The 17696-nt window shown below is 42.6% G+C and overlaps 1 protein-coding gene across 1 annotated transcript; it reads left to right on the top strand.

The window, feature by feature from the left end:
- Nucleotides 1–334: 334 nt before the first annotated feature.
- On the top strand, nucleotides 335–9530 carry gorab (golgin, rab6-interacting). Its single transcript, XM_084010956.1, has 5 exons — nucleotides 335–526; nucleotides 679–985; nucleotides 1647–1748; nucleotides 1845–1985; nucleotides 7134–9530. The coding sequence occupies exons 1-5, from the start codon at nucleotides 472–474 to the stop codon at nucleotides 7588–7590; spliced, it is 1062 nt and encodes a 353-aa protein (XP_083867082.1). The 5' UTR covers nucleotides 335–471; the 3' UTR covers nucleotides 7591–9530.
- Nucleotides 9531–17696: the final 8166 nt, after the last annotated feature.

Below are 17696 nucleotides of genomic sequence, written 5' to 3'. Positions count from 1 at the left end.
CAGAAATTGGGTGGAACATTAAGTCAACAACCTGGATCACTTGGATTTTGCATCAACAATCTTGATAGATATATTTTTTTAATTATTAGAAGCCCCATAAAGCCACAATCGGCACACCAGAAAAATGCCTTCTGCTATATTACTTTAAAAGTTTCACTTATGTGCAAATATGCATGAACGACTAAAATACATTTTAAACTGTGAAGATAGAAAATAAACGGTGATAAGAGAATCAAATGTACGTCTTAACGGATGAGGATGTTTACGTTATTCTTGTTGTTTTATTCAGGCGATATCTGCTGCCAGTCTTCTGGGGTCCTTGACGTGGCATCAACAAACAAAGATGGCGGTTGCATTTAGAGCTTCATATAGTTCGTCTGCTTTTTTCAAGTTTAGGATGATTATTTTATGTCAATAAGCAGAATATTTACTACATGCATATTTGTGGTATTTTAGGCGTGAAGCTGTAAAATGAGCGGCTGGGCCGGTTTTTCCGAGGAGGAGTTACGGAAGATGCAGACGAAAGGTAACATTTCTTCCTGCTGATGTTAGCGGACAAGTTAGCATTTTACTCTGCTTCAGCTTACCCAGTTGTTCGCATTTATAATGAAACTGAACATTTAGTCTGGATCATTTTCTGTAAAATAAAACAACCCTTTGTACCTCATGTATCGTCAGACTCGGCAACGGCCGCAGCGGCGGCAACCCGCGGGCGGAAACCGGCTCCAGCCACCCGGAGTCGACAGCAGTTACAGCGGGAGAAGGCCCTTCAGCTAGCGGCTCAAAAAAACGCTGGAGCCGCGCCTGTCTGCCTCCCACCGGAGCAGCAACTCACCAAACCGCCGCCGAAGAAAGAGCCCGAGTCTCAGCCCGCAGCCCCTCCAACGGGAGCTCCGGATGTCAGACACAAACCCACCGAGATGAAGCCGGCCCGAGAGGAGGAGATCCCGCCCGTTAAAGAGCTGGAGAAACAAGAGGTGGCACTGTTAGTATGTTTTGATATCGTTCTCACTATTGAACTGTCATTAACTGCTGTGTTGCCACTGGTGTTGCACACTGTGCAAGTGTGGTGCTGTTGTTCTTCTGGCCGTTTTGCTTCTTCATGTTCAGGCTTTTAACATTTGTGATCGTAGCACTCCAAACGTTATTATGTGATTCGGTTTCATGTTTCCTGTGCAAACAATCACAGGGTCGGGGACGTAGTACCCAAGTCACAGATGACAGAAGGACACTGATGAGATGTTATGGATCTCCAACACTAAAGCAGGAATCGATGTGAATCCATATTAAATTCACGTCTCTCATTTGTGAGCCGGATGTTTTGTGATATCATGAGGATTGCACTGATGCTTGAATATGTTATGTACAGTTTATGTGGAGATATCCTTGTGTTTCACTTGCATCACAGGTTTAACATTTCCATGCAATTCAAGATGCCTCTTACTCTGCCTTTTATACAGTGAATGTCATGTATATTCATTCAGTTAACTTTTAATCAAACTGCCTTCAAAGTACATATTTATTTTCATGTGTGTTTTGCGTCAGACCCAAACTGCTTCATGGTTTAGTTCTTTTGTTGTGTCTTTTTGAATTTGCTAAACATTTATTTGCTAACATAATTGTGTGTTAAATGTGTTTGATCACAGAAGAGAGAAGACGCGTCTGGAGCAACTACAGCAAGAGCAAAAGACAATGGAAGAGAGGAATAAGCGGAAGAAAGCTCTGCTGACAAAAACTATTGCCGAGAAGTAAGTGTTCTTACACTGTAGTAACTTGTTATCATGAAATTCAGACCAAAATCGGAGCTTTGTTATTGAGTTTGAGTTTGTTATTATTGTCCACAGGTCCAAACAGACTCAGGCAGAGGCTGTGAAGCTGAAGAGGATCCAGAAGGAGCTCCAGGCCCTCGATGACATGGTGTCCAATGATATCGGCATCCTGAGAGGCAAGATAGAAGAAGCCAGCTGGGACTTCTCTACTGCAAGGTAGAGTCAACCTCCAGGAAATTAGAACTCTTAATCAATGAAGCAGCAGCTTCACTAACTGAGCTAAGGTCTCAATGTTGTCATCACTTAACCTGCATGTCTTTAGACTGAAGGAGGACGTTGGAGACTCCAGAGAACATCCACGCTTACAAGGGCAGAACTTTTAGACTCCCTCTTGCTGTGAGGCGACCGTGTTAACCACCACACCACCGTGCTTCTCATTAATATAGCACACTCATATTCCACTATCATTCAGAATATGAGATTATACCGAGTTTATGAGCAGAGCATATTCTGTTTGGATATTCTGAATGGCGGCACTGTGATGTAGTGGTTAGCATTATCTCACAGCAAGAGGGGTCCGTGTTCAAATCCAGGTTAGGGCCAGACATGCAGGAAACAGGGTGGATAGATAAATTGTTGACTCTTAATAATAATAATAATACATTTTATTTATAGGCGCCTTTCAGAGCCCTCAATAACACCATCCAGTGAATAAAAGTACAAAACAACCAATAAAATGCAAAACAAACCATACGTTAGAATTAGACAGTTAAAAATAGACAGTATCCTATCTTAAACAGATGGGTTTTGCGTGTGGATTTGAATAGTGGGAGTGAAGTGATATTTCTGAGGTCGGGTGGTAAAGAGTTCCAGAGCTAGTCAGGTGGAAAGAGGAGGAGGATCTGAGGGTGCGAGAGGGACTGGCAACATGGAGGAGGTCAGACAGGTATGGAGGGAGGATTTAGTAATCAATGCAAAAAAAATGCCCTGTAGGTCTGAATGTGAGTGTGAATGGTTGTCTGTCTCTACATGTCTCCCTGTGATAGACTGGTTACCTGTCTGTCTCTACATGTCTCCCTGTGATAGACTGGTTACCTGTCTGTCTCTACATGTCAGCCCTGTGATAGACTGGTTACCTGTCTGTCTCTACATGTCGGCCCTGTGATAGACTGGTTACCTGTCTGTCTCTACATGTCGGCCCTGTGATAGACTGTTACCTGTCTGTCTCTACATGTCTCCCTGTGATAGACTGGTTACCTGTCTGTCTCTACATGTCTCCCTGTGATAGACTGGTTACCTGTCTGTCTCTACATGTCGGCCCTGTGATAGACTGGTTACCTGTCTGTCTCTACATGTCAGCCCTGTGATAGACTGGTTACCTGTCTGTCTCTACATGTCTCCCTGTGATAGACTGGTTACCTGTCTGTCTCTACATGTCAGCCCTGTGATAGACTGGTTACCTGTCTGTCTCTACATGTCTCCCTGTGATAGACTAGTTACCTGTCTGTCTCTACATGTCTCCCTGTGATAGACTGGTTACCTGTCTGTCTCTACATGTCTCCCTGTGATAGACTGGTTACCTGTCTGTCTCTACATGTCAGCCCTGTGATAGACTGGTTACCTGTCTGTCTCTACATGTCGGCCCTGTGATAGACTGGTTACCTGTCTGTCTCTACATGTCTCCCTGTGATAGACTAGTTACCTGTCTGTCTCTACATGTCTCCCTGTGATAGACTGGTTACCTGTCTGTCTATACATGTCTCCCTGTGATAGACTAGTTACCTGTCTGTCTCTACATGTCTCCCTGTGATAGACTGGTTACCTGTCTGTCTCTACATGTCTCCCTGTGATAGACTGGTTACCTGTCTGTCTCTACATGTCAGCCCTGTGATAGACTGGTTACCTGTCTGTCTCTACATGTCGGCCCTGTGATAGACTGGTTACCTGTCTGTCTCTACATGTCAGCCCTGTGATAGACTGGTTACCTGTCTGTCTCTACATGTCGGCCCTGTGATAGACTGGTTACCTGTCTGTCTCTACATGTCGGCCCTGTGATAGACTGGTTACCTGTCTGTCTCTACATGTCAGCCCTGTGATAGACTGGTTACCTGTCTGTCTCTACATGTCTCCCTGTGATAGACTGGTTACCTGTCTGTCTCTACATGTCTCCCTGTGATAGACTGGTTACCTGTCTGTCTCTACATGTCAGCCCTGTGATAGACTGGTTACCTGTCTGTCTCTACATGTCTCCCTGTGATAGACTGGTTACCTGTCTGTCTCTACATGTCAGCCCTGTGATAGACTGGTTACCTGTCTGTCTCTACATGTCAGCCCTGTGATAGACTGGTTACCTGTCTGTCTCTACATGTCAGCCCTGTGATAGACTGGTTACCTGTCTGTCTCTACATGTCAGCCCTGTGATAGACTGGTTACCTGTCTGTCTCTACATGTCAGCCCTGTGATAGACTAAAAATAACACGGCAAACAATAAATGTCAATCGATCAATTACCCATACTGTTACAGTACACAGCAGCTTGAAATATCAGTCAATCAATCAATCAGTCAATCAATCAATCAATCAATCAAACAACAGTAAACAACACAAATCGATGCGTTACCCATACCATCACAGCACACAGCAACAATAAATGACAGTTGCCCAAACCATTACAATACAGTGTTTTGTCAACTGTACACACTCAACTACATATGTGCATTCAGGATATTAACAGATGTTGGGATAAAGGAATGTTTGTAATGGTTCAACCTTCTCCGAGGAACTCTAAATCTCCTCCCGGAAGGAAGCAGCTGGTACTCAGAATGGAGAATATGAGATTGATCAGACAGAATTTTCCGTGTGTGTCTCAAGGTGGATTGTTCGTAAATGGTTTGAAGAACAACATGATCTTTGACACCTATAATTTTCATGGCATGTTGTACCAAACGATTCATTCGTGTCTTCAGTTGTACAGACAAGTTGGCGTACCAGGCGGTAATTCCATACGTTATAGTGCTCTCCAGTACGGCATGATCAATATAATATGAATGCAGAATTTTCAGATAAATAAATGCAAGATGTGCTGATGTAATTCATATTTTAGGAGCATTCGTTGTACAAAGTGCATTTGGATAATGTGTCTGAATTGGGGCTTTAACTGCACTTTGTGACACACGGCCGCCTGCCTGTTTACGGCCAGCACTGTGTGCTCGTACACAAACCAGTCCCTTCTCATGCATAGCCATAAAAATAATAGCTTTAAGAACACAGTTTTGCAAAACTTAAAGAATGGTGACAACGAGGGCACACCACAGGACTGCGGTTGGGAAAATAGGGCAGAGTTGCACGGCTGCATGTAAACAGGAATATTCATGTTCATCAGCCATGTTAACAGCCTAGCAGGTATATAAACACCTGTCTCCCCTGACTGGAGGCCCCTATACACGTCTTTATTGAAACAAGTGTGAGAAACAGACTTCCACTCAAAGCAGTGGTAGTGTGTTGGTCACTTGTAGCATTTATTCTGCTTTCATGTTTGGAAATGCATGAAAAGCTTGAATTTGGCCTGGATCAAGCACCACCATTTTGGGCTGACAAAGATTTCATCAGATTTCTGTCATGATTGTGAGCTCTGGTCAGGAGCGGCTTGAATCCCACAGTGGAGGCGTTACAAAGCTGCACTAGAAAGAGTTGATGACCTGCCACAGTTGAACTGAATTCACAAACTCTGATGTGGAAGCTCTACTAAGTGACTCAGTGTCAACATATGCTGTCTTGGTTAAAGTCACTTCAACTTGTGGGCTGATGAGTTGGCTGATGGTGATGGAACAGAAGCCACAAGAAGACATTTGTAAATGAAGGGTCATGAAGCTCTCTGGGTTTTAGAAAATCACATTAGTATTTCACATCGACAACCCAGTCAGTCTGATGTTGATTTGTACCAGAACAAAAAGTGAGAGGAAATGAAGTGCACATCCACTGTAAATGCTGCCCCCTGCAGCTTGTTTCCAGTACTCATGTGGAGCTCTTTTCCTCCCCAACACTTGTAATCCACATGTGTTCTCAAACCCTTTGAACCAGCTTCAGCAGCAGAGTCCTGCTCAGATGTTCTGGGGCGTCTTTTACTCCAAGACCTCAACAAAAAGACACTAATGAAGCAGGATCACAACTAAAAGACTAAATATCAAGTTAAAACGATTCAAATGTAATTGGCAACATCTTGAATCATGAACTTTTCTTTTTCCTCACTTGTTAATCAATGCACATAAACTCTCACAGCATCCACAGATGGTATAAAGACTTAACACTTTTACATTTATTTTTGATACGTTGTGTTTGACCTTGTGCTTGTAGCTGTGATTTTCCCCGTGCAGCCTGTTGAGCAGCGAGTTTAGCTCCATGTCATGAACACTCTTCATTGCAGATGTTTGTGTAAGGGGAAGAGCACCCGACCTTCAAACACGCATTACGCTGGATTCTGCTGTGATTATGTTGATATAATCAATTGTTGAGATTTTGCTGAGCTGCAACATAAAAACCCAGAGGTGAAATGTTTGACATGTGTTTAGTTACCACGGTGTTTCCAAACAGCATGCGATGTTTTGTTTTTTACAATTAAACAACGGTTCTGCATTCAGTCACGGTGGGAGGACCTGGGGGACTCTGTGCCAACGCAACATGCCAAAACTACACTATCTTCTCTTTTTCTCAGAAATGTAAAGATGTTTTTTCTACAAAAAACAGTTATAACATTTAACAAAACGAGCAGACGTTCTCAAAAGTTAAATCCTGGTGAACAATGTTCTGACTGTGATAAGGCATTTGCTGCCATCATTTTTCAGAACCGAACATCTTCACATTTCCATTAGTCCAAAACTTAAATATATTTAATTTAAGAAGGATGTCCTCAGGTTTTAGAAGCTGTAATTTTTTTGCTTGATGAATGATTTAAACGATGAATTGATTATGAATTAAATTCAGTGTAACTATTCAAATACAGCCTGTTCCTCAGTAAAGCATCCGGTATTCTTTCCAGTGTTTCCGATTTAATTTCAGTTAGCTATATTTTCTCTAATCTTAATTACATTGGATTATTTCTCTCGTGAACCGAATTCTCACTTCATCTATACTCGTGTGGTTTTGACACAAAGCAGGAATATGTTGCATGTTGTGCATTCAGCATATCCAGCAGGCCAGGGATGCAGACGGGGGTACTTTGATTTGTTGCAGCTAATGTTGTAAATGAAAGGAAACACTCCTACCGTCACAGAGGAAAGTTATTCATCCTATGTAAAGAGTATAAACAAGCAGGAGTGGAGCCCTGTCATTTAGTTTCTGATTACATTTTACTTAACATTTTCCTCAGAAAGCGTTACGAGAAAGCGGAGACGGAGTACGTGGCGGCCAAGCTGGACCTGCACAAGAAGACGGAGGTGAAGGAGCAGCTGACGGAGCACCTCTGCGCCATCATCCAGCAGAACGAGCTGCGTAAAGCCCACAAGCTGGAGGAGCTGATGCAGCAGCTGCAGCTTCAGGCCACGGAGGAAGAGCTGGAGAGGCAGAGGGAGGAGGAGGAGGAGAAGAAGAAGAGAGAGAACTGTGTGGAGACGCAGAGAGACGGCAAACAGGGAAACGGTTCAGTGCAGAACCAAGAGGCAGCAGAGCGACCAACCAAAGAGTGGAGACCCACAGAGGACGAGGCTGTGAAGGAGGAGAAGGTTGACGTACAGGAAGAACGCCACCCCACGACTGAACCGCCAAAGAGTGAACAAGACTGTCAAACACTAGCAAACTCTGTGCAGAGTGGAATTGTTGCCTCCTGATGCCCAGAAACCAGAGACTCATCACATATCTGGACATTATCACCCATTTCGCACTGTAGGGTTTCATATTAAAGAATAGCGCTACTGTTTTCCAATAATCCTGTCAGCCAGATGAAGTGATGCTCGATGTTGTAACGTCCAGGGACGCGTATCGAACATTAATTCTCCTTCGCTACCAACCACAATGAGTCCAATCAACCACGTCTCGTTAAAAATGACGCTCTTGTACGACTTGATGCTTTGCCGAATATGTTTTGGTGGGAATGTAATTGCTGCCTGGGTTCTGTTCACTGGCAACAGTTAATCCGATGTTGTGGTCTGGCTGAGTGGTGGGCGTACGAGCCCAGGGACGGGGTTTGTGTCCTGCATCCCATGTGTCAATTATTATACTTTATGTGTTGGGAAAAATTGTGGTTTGGGTTATTGAATATTGAAAAAGTAAGCACGTCATGTGTCCTTTTGACTCTTTCAATTTTTCCCCAAGACGACGGGGGAGCATTGGATCGTATCGGGTAGAAAGTTGAATGTTTTGTGTTTTGTTCAATACAAACATTTCTGTTTTATGTTGGTAAAAACTGTAATCTAGGAGTTGCATGTCCTTCAACGGATATTTGCTATTGCAGTAGTATAAAAAAAAACATCATTTTTAATCGAAAAGTTGACGTCAAATATCTGGTCAGCTTCATAATCATGTTTACCCTTTTTTAATTTCTTATTTTCATCACATAGCTCCTGATTTAACCCAACATTTGGACTACTTCAGACTGTACTTCATAGAGGGAGAACCTCTTGTTAACTTGAGTATTATACTGGCACTAGTATTGAAACCCCTCAGTACATGTGCACCTATATGCTCAGACCAAATCAGCGTCCGCTGCAGACTAAATCAAAGTATCTTGTTATCCTAAATCGGTCGCTTTCCGTCTGTGCGCTTCCAAACCCCCCTCTTCTTCCAAACATGTGGTTTCACATCGCATGTGAATTGTCTCTCCAGGCAAAGGTTGTATTCCAAAAAATGACTGTTTCTGATTGTTGTCTGTTGGCGGCAACAAGGAAAGACTGTATTAAGGCCTGTTTACTTCCTGGAAAGTCTCACTTTCATGCAGAGTGGAAGGAGGCCTGAATCCATTCCTCTCCGGAGCGTCAACCCTCCGGTCTTGTGTGTCGTGGGTGAACATGTTGCTGGCGCTGGCCTCGTGTTTCACAAAGCTAATGCTGGTGTTGTCAGCGCGGCGGCGGCGCGGCGGCCTCCGGGATGGTAAGATGATATCCGTTAATGTACGTACAGATGCTTTCAGCTGCATGTGTTTCTGCAGAGTTGACTTTCTCTCGACGCACAATGTGTCAAATAATAGATGACAATAATATGATTTTAAAGTACACATGTGGGCCTGATTGAAGCAAATGACATTCATGTAAAAAGGTATTTAAATTTGGGTAAATATTTAAAAAGGTGATACACTACCGTATGACATTTTACTCCAATAAACTCTAGAAGAGCATCTGTTCCTCTCATGTATGTTGTCGTCATGTTGATCATCATGGAGTTTTAAATAATGAGTTATCTGCCGGAGTGAAGCTCGTGCTCCTGGAAGGAATTTACACGGGGAGCACTTTGGGACTCGCATTGCTTTTGCAAGTCGTTTTTAAAGTGCAGTAAGTGTTTCTGTAAACCGCTTTGAGATTTAACAGCGCTCCGGTCACATCTGGCCGTCTGAAGGGGAGGCCGTAAAAGCAGCTTTTTAAATTAGTTGGCAGGTAGGAGCTGTGGAGTGGGAGAGTGACCACCGTCCTGTCTGTCCACACAACCTCCAAGGTCAACGTTTGAAGTCCAGAGCAGACTTCAGCTCACGTTTGATTCTAACGACATTCAAATAAAAAGGATGTCGACTCCACTAAACCCAAATGGTGAAATGTAACCAAGTTTGAGTTATTTTGTCACTCTTTTCATTTCATGCTACTAGTCTGTAATTGAGTTCTAGAAGTTAATTTTCAAGCAAAGCGTCTTGTTTCAAACTACGTTTTCAATATTCTATCAAACTAAAGAACATTTTTAAACGAGTTGCATTACATTAACTGTTCTTCAGTGACTGATTTTTAATCTGATTAAGATTGTGCTCCAACGACATCATTAAATAATAATAATAACACATCCTGATAGAAATAAAAGGCTATTTTAATACAGATATTTTACTTTTAGATTGATGGATAGATTCCACACTCTGGCAACTCTATCTCTATATTATTATTAAGGCCACCAACTAATCTCTCAAATAAAATATTATGTAGAAACGCAACCAAAAATAGTGGAAATTGGGTGTTTATCTTCCTCACATCATCCACCTCACTGCTTCATTTTAAAATGGGAATAATAATAATTGTCAGGACCCTCTGACAGAGCTCCTGGGGGGGGGGGGGGGGGGGGGTCTGTGAAAAGAAATGTTCTCTGGATTATGACAAAGAAAAATGAGAAGATGCAGGCGGGGGAGATTAAGGCCTCGGCAGAAATGGATTCTACATTAGAAATACATTTCCATTGGGGAGTCGTGTGTGTGTGTGTGTGTGTGTGTGTGTGTGTGTGTGTGTGTGTGTGTGTGTGTGTGTGTGTGTGTGTATGCGCGCGCGCTGGGCCGGACTTCAGAGAGCGGGGGTTTATAAAGTAAAGTGTGATTTATGTGGCGCTGGCGTCCCCCGACAGGCCGAGAAAGACCCTGAAACCCGAGAAGTCCTCGGGCCGGGAGGAAAGAAACCCTCATCGAGTTTCCCTGAAAGTCTCCGCATCTGGACGAGCCGCCACAACACCGGGCTTCACCTCCGTATCAGCTGAACTCTGAACTCCGCATCGGAGCGGCCGTGAAGCACACAAAATAGGGCCTGACGCAGAGACGCGGCAGCGGAGGAGGACGCGCGTCCTCTTGAAACGAGGCCGGTCTTCTCCGGTCATGAACTGAATGTGGTGTAGATTAATTGAGCTGCCCGGTAATTAAGCTCACCTCGTTTCTATTTCAAGCCCCGCTGTGGAAGCCGAAATCATGTTGTTTTTCACAACAAACCGCCGCTCGATTCAAAATAATTAATCTGCACTATAAAAAGGAATGAACTCTCTTTCAACTAAATTTGTAAAGAAGCTTAAATAGAATATTTGTAGAAATAAATTAATTTCGATCAAAAGTGGGTGTAGATGTTGTTCATGCGGGGGAAACAGAAATAAAAGCAGTTTGACCTCTGGAAAATGATTCTCTCCAACTCTAAATGGACACGAACCGAACCGTTACCTGGCAACCAAGTGGAGCAAAACCCAAAGAAAGGAGCCACTAATTAGCCCCGTGATGAATCCATCCCTGCGCGCTGATGACCGGTCGCATGTTCGCGGTGTTAAACGGTCTTTCTGAGGGGGGTAATGAGAGTCAGTGCGGCTGAATTAATTTCACACGGCCACTTGCTCTGTAAACTCTCCGTGTTGTTTTAATCAGGAGCAGATTTGCTGTTTTATGTCGGAGCACCACAGACCGTTTACGGGTCCAACCCTGCAGCATGGGAGGGGGTGAGGGAGGGGGAGGAGGGGGGGGAGCCGCCTGCAACAACAGCAACAACAGCAGAACGGAGCGATCGTAAAACCTAAAGAGGGGACACAGATATATAAGCAGTAGCCCACATTTACTCACAATTAAATACAATTACTGGCGCACTAGTATTTATGCTTTTTTTTTCTTTTACACACGCGCATTTATCTGACAGCTGGAGTTAATTTGCACATTATATCATAAAACATCGCTGTTTTCTCCAAAAGGGGTTTCCATGCTTATTTCAGCTCGGTGACAAAGATCAGAACAACACGTGATCCTTCAACTCTAATTGGATACGCGAGAGAAGAAGGAGATACATGCGGGCTTCATACACTCATATAGGGGAGAAACTCATTGTTTGTTTATTTTACCTCGTAAAGTTGGGGTTTAATTGAAAGATTAATATGCGTCCATAATTTAGAAATTAAATAATTTTACAATTCACTCAGCACATTTCAAAATGATGTATTATGATATTATTATTTATTTATTTATTTATTATATATTATTTTTGTTTTAGCATTTATTTACCTTTAATTGTAATTTTCGTTGTAAAAGGCACATGGAAATCAGAATCAGCTTAATTCTTTTCAAAATATTCAAGATACGACATGTAGGCCGAGATAATAAGAGTTCAATGAGAAAGGACATTTAGTGTCACAGCAGATCAACAAACAAGGAAAACTAAGAGGAATAATAAAACAAATGTACTTATGGTATTAAAAGTAAAACATTCAGAATGGAATCAGTGTTATATTATTGTAATTATTATTGTAAATGTTGTTATTATTATTATTGTTATTATTATTATTAGCTATCCTGCTTTATGTACTACTACATGTATTTTATAAAATGATCACATATTTTGAGTGTACAATCTGCAAAGTAAGGACAGCTGTAATGTAGTGGATTCAAACTATTTTCCTCTAAATGTGACGAAGTACAAGTGAAGGTAGCGTAAACTAGAAATCACGTGAGTACCTCCCTGTCGGTGATTTGTGCAGCTGCCATGCTGAGGCCGCGGCGCTGTGAACCAGCAGCAGTCCTCCTGACAGCCTCCGCTGAAAGCTCTAATCAGCTCAGAGTCTGCGAGACATTTGCAGCTCAGCAGCAGTCGGTGCGGGCAGAAGTCCCGGTGCAGCCGCTGCAATCAGGCGGAGCAGAGGAGCTGCAACGCTGGTTCCCTGCACGGGACGGACGGTCAACACGGAGGTACGCCCAACTAATAAAACAGGACAGGGGTCAAAGCGCTGCTCCAATCAGCACCAGGGGTCACTGGACAGCGGCATCATCATCATCACCATCCTCATTATCCTCCTCCTCCTCCTCCTCCTCCTCAGCAGCAGGCCAGGACAGGGACTGAGCTGATACAGATCCAGCAGAGAAAGGAAGCACATTAAGACTGAAGGGGACCTTTTATTCGGAAGCATCCACTTTTGATTGACAGGTCTGCTGATGGAAGTTTTTAGATCAAGATGAATCCACAAATTACTGCATTAAAAACTCACCGTAAACCTAATGTTTATTACAGAACGACCAATACTGAATGTATCAACACATAAGCAGCATTAAACTTGACACGGTGCTAAAGCTACAACAATATGATCAGTAAAACCCTCTGAGATGTCGGAACAAAAGAACTCTGTACTTCAAATTGTACTTTAGCGAATGTACTTTTTTACTTCTCTCAGGTTTAAAAACTCTACAACCTTTGGAATTTTACACAAAAGCAGGTTTGTACATCAAATCTGTGGTATTTTCTGATGTGATCTCCTGTTAAATGCAAAGTCTGAATAAAGTTATGTAAATAAAATAAGTACTTGACGTGCGTCTGAAATGTATACTAGTGTGAGCTCAGTCCCTTTTCGGTTGTAGCTTTGCTCTTTGATTGAACCTAAAAGGCAGTAAAGGTTTTTTTGGTCATCAGGGTAAAAAACCATTCCAACCATGAACCATGAAGACAGGAACGCTGTGTTTTCTGCGTCTCACCTGCCTGCTGAATCCACCTCATTAAGCTTTACGCCGGTCTCCGAGGGTCAGCAGGGTGTCTGTGGGTTCACCGTGCAGCTACCACCCACAGTCTCCCCGAGCTGGACCAGACTACAGACCGGCGGAGACCCTAATTATCCCTGTTCAGGCCTTTCAGTCCTGACATGAGTTAAAGCGTGGCGCTTCATGGCTCTGTGATCAGGCTCCATTTCAAACTCCCAAAACCAATTTAGTGAAGCCAGCCATTAATTTATGATCACCCATGTTTCTGGCGTGTGCAGTTTAATACTGTATCAGGGTGAAAAATATCAATCTTCAAGATTTATGTGATGCACTTTATCGACGTGAGATGTGAGCCCAGAACCTGCCTGTCAGCCGCAGGCAGACGACTGTATCTGATCAAACGCTTGGAGCCTCAGTTCAACGGTTGCCTCAGATTCAGGGATTAAATACAGTCAAATACACGGAGTTGCAGATCAGATGATAACAGTGTGCCTGCAGACACCAATTCATACGACACGACGATGCACTCACACGCCTAAACATCTAAACAGGTGAAACAGCACTTATATGCTGTAGATTGACTCTAACGTGGGCCCATTTCATTCCTTATATTATTCATATTATACACAAGTTCATTGTGGATCCTGGGCATGTCAATGTGTTTCATGTAGTTAAATGCAAAGAGTGAAATGATGCAGACAGGTGTAAATATAATGAGGGAAGAACCAAATCAGCATGCTGCCCCAAAAGTAGCAAAACCCCAACAATGAAAATGAAATACTCTTATAGAGGGATTAAAGTATTTGTGAACGGCAGGAACATTAAAAACTAACCTTACTCATTTAGCAAAAAAAAAAAACACAAAAAAAAACACATAAATTCAGAGTTTATTCCATTAAAATATTATCACTAACTTATTTATGTGTAAGCAACATTTTACGTCGTCAAGATAGAACTGCTTATTTTCTATTAGTTTATAATCATTCCTATTTTATCATGTGAGCACATTCTGGTCTGAAAATATCACTACAACTGTGAAATATGTTAAGTACAATATTTAAGTGAAGTAAATACCTTTAAACTATACTTAATAACAGCATTTATGATCCTGCTGTGTTTGGGTTCCTGGTAAGAATGCGAGAGATTTAAGGTGCTGCATGTTTTACACGTCATTTAAACAGAACTAATCATGAAGTGCTCACTGTCAAAATGTGTTTTAGCTTTTATTCATTTCAGTGCGATGAAGAGGCCCTCGGGTGCTGCAGGCCGGATTTGAAGCGGGGACGTTGTGATTATGTGGTATGCATCAGGACGCCTCCAGAGAGTATTTTCCTTTTTCATATTCAGTTCCTCGAACGCCTCGGAGACAAACCTGTGCTGTTGGGCTCCAAACCAAACGTGCTTGATGTGAACGGACTTCAAGTCTTCAGCTGTTGTTCTGGATGACTGAAGATCCTTAAACCAGCTCACACTTTAACTGTTAACCTTGACTTCTGAACGTTTTGAATGTCCTCTGCTGTCATCGCCCCAACATTATTGATTCTTATGCTATTACAAATCTGTACACTTATTAATACCTGTTTGTTGATTTTATGTGATTGAACATCTGTATTTTTTTAAATGTGCTCTATGAATAAACAGGTTGCAATGGTTACAATACATTTTGAGTTCATTTTAAAAAGCTTTTCTTATCAGCTTTTTGCTATTTTATTCCTGCTGTTTTTATTTGGCCGAATAAAATCAACACAGATGGACTTCCAGTTAAAATGATTTCCAGAACAAAACAAAAAGACCTACTTTCTAAAACAAACGTATCCATTTTTTAGCACCAAAGCCGTTTTGAGACTCTTTCAGGCTCTTCATGCTAACGTCAGCTCTGCAGGATGGCATTTTCCTTTCAGAGATGTTTGGACTTTTCCATTGGCCACAGACAAACTAGCAGCCGGAGCAAACAGGCCACTTTCACATCGGGCTCCGAACAAAGAATAGGGGCCCTGGAGGAGAAGACTGTGAGTCTGAGACATGGGGAGGCCTTTTTTTTCTTCTCTTTTTTTTCTTTCTGCCCTAGCTGGCACCGGAATGGACTTGTAGGCAGGAAAAGGGAATCTGGGGGGAAAACTAATGATGAAAAAGTCTACTCTATCCCTGTGCCTTCATTAAATACATGGAAAGAACGAGAGAGGCACATCTGGATTCAATCCGCGTCCCTTTGATGGCATCAAGTGTTCTTTTCCCAGATCAGGGGGCTGGAAGCTACGGGATGTCTATGGCAGCTTGGAGTCCAGAGTCGACTCCTGCCATGTGAACACATGAAGTCCCCCCCCCCCCATGTCACCCCCACCAACCAGCTCCCTCCATTCCTTCACCCCTTCACCCCCCACCTCTCAAACCCGACTAACGCTTCAGCACCAACAGCTTTCTCTTTTCACTCCCCTGCGTTTATCTGACAGCTGAAGTTACTTCTATGACGCATGACATGAAGCATCTTTAACCCAAATCAGAGGTTCCTAAGAATCTTGTGTGTTTTTTGTGACGTGACCAAGTTACGACTTGTTATTGGTTAGCAATTGAACCAAAGAGTGACTTTCCTTCTCCGATTTGTTTCTTTTGAAGCATCGAGCTGGAAGAGGTCAAATATCCACAATATGTTGAGGGTGACCCCTCAAAATGTTCTCAGGACTCCCTCAGGGTTTGGGAAGGTTCCTCTTCCTCCTTTTATTTCTTCTTCAACTTTTCTGAAAGCATGACAATTCCTGCTCTGATCAAATCAGAAGAGATTGGCTGAGATGGAAATGGTCTGGACTCTCCTCCGGCTCTGATTGGCTGGGCTGAGCGTCTGTAAACCACCTGAGAATCACACACCTGTGAGCAGTCAAGTGGCTGATTAATCTGCTTCATGGGTCTGTTTTATTGATCCAGTTTTATATGAGAAGCCAAAAACCAGGAGCAACATTTCAGATATGTTTCACTCACAAATGTGGGTCCAGTATTCACTCTACTTTTAGCTCTGCTTTGGTCTCCACCCGCTCCCGAAACAAATATCACTATGTTCTAATGCTGTTTGCTGCTGGATGAGATTTGACTTACATTAAAGCAGCGATACCAAAATACCAAATATAGTAAAAGAAGAATATATAATCATGATTGGATTATAATTATTGCTGCATTAATGTGTTCATCACTTTAGTGTTGCAGCTTGTAAAAGTGGAGCTCATTTGAATGTTTTGTTATAGTTTTTGTATTAAGCAATAAAGTATTTTCTTAATTGATTTGTTGGTTTTATTTTGTATTATTCATCTGAATCTGAATGCATTACTTTATATTTATTGTGCATAAATGCATCATCTTTTAGAAGAATTAGAATGTAGTTACCAAACATGAGTATCAAATATCTCCCTCTGCTTTATCTATTGGTGTCCAACACAGAGTGATGCTTTTGAGATGACCACAAAGGAAACAGAAGGAATCATATTTGGTTCACAACTGTTGTTATTCATAAAGAACAAAACAAACTTTCATATATACTTGAGTGTAATGATAGACCATCTGCTGCCTGGGAAAGGACACACTGAATCGGTTTGCAAAAGGACAAACAAAGAGTTTATTTTCTCTGCCGCCTTGGGTCTTTTGGGACGAGGAGACACATTCTTATTGTGTGCTTTACTGCTGTCGAGTCTTCTACAGGATTGTCATTTTTCATGGTACAATTGTTTGTGCAGCACTTTTTTTTTCAGTTCATCAGAATCCTCTCAAGGCATTTAGGTCATCACCTTGGGAAACTGGAATCAGCCATAATAACATTAACGCTGGTCAACAACATCGCCTCTGATGCCCACCGTGTCCTGAACGCTGAACACAAATTACCATTCACTTAGATAACAGGATTCCACGGTTCAACAGGACGAGAATGAAGCAGGCTTTTGTGCACCAGTCAGTCTGAAGATGAAACATGGATCCTTATTGCAGATGTGTGTTGAAGGGCCTTGAATATGAAGATTGATTGGAATACTACGTTAGTTTCTTGTCTTCAATTGTGTCTTTGTTGATGTTGCAAAAGGAGCTGCTGTGACAATCATCTTCATCAGCATCATCATCATCATCTTCATCACCATCATCATCATCATCATCATCATCATCATCTTCATCATCATCATCATCATCATCAAATAGTCGAGTTAAGTCCCTCAAAATTGAATTTCCACTTTGTGGTGATCTTGTGGACAAAGGCAGAACTGTAGAAACCCTCTGATCTGACTGCAGCCGGGTCCGTGCTGGTTCAGGTCTTCCCGTGCCCCCCTTCCCTCCAGTGGGCCCAGCCATGCAGCCTGGGCCTGCAGCCTGGCCTCTGTTGACTTGAAGCGAGGTAAAGCTCTGCTGGAGGAGCCGCTGCTGCCGGTAGGAGCTCTCCACCATGGCCGGAGCTCCGACTGCAGGTCAACAACAAGCATTTAGTAGAGTCTTCTCACCGACGTGTATGAGGCACCGTAACCCGTTAAAAGTTCCTCAAGTACTTTACTGGAGTAAATGTACTCCCCCCTTCGTGCTGAG

Source organism: Eutrigla gurnardus (genome assembly GCF_963514095.1).
Source record: "Eutrigla gurnardus genome assembly, chromosome: 6".
Taxonomy (NCBI): Eukaryota; Metazoa; Chordata; class Actinopteri; order Perciformes; family Triglidae; genus Eutrigla; species Eutrigla gurnardus.
The sequence above is the reverse complement of the archived record's forward strand: the minus strand, read 5'-3'. Positions and strand labels throughout refer to the sequence as shown.

Coding starts and splice junctions, on each gene's coding strand:
- gorab (XM_084010956.1), top strand. CDS start 472: ATGAGCGGCTGGGCCGGTTTTTCCGAGGAGGAGTTACGGAAGATGCAG. Junction 527..678: donor ACGGAAGATGCAGACGAAAG/GTAACATTTCTT, acceptor ATGTATCGTCAG/ACTCGGCAACGGCCGCAGCG. Junction 1,986..7,133: donor TGGGACTTCTCTACTGCAAG/GTAGAGTCAACC, acceptor CATTTTCCTCAG/AAAGCGTTACGAGAAAGCGG.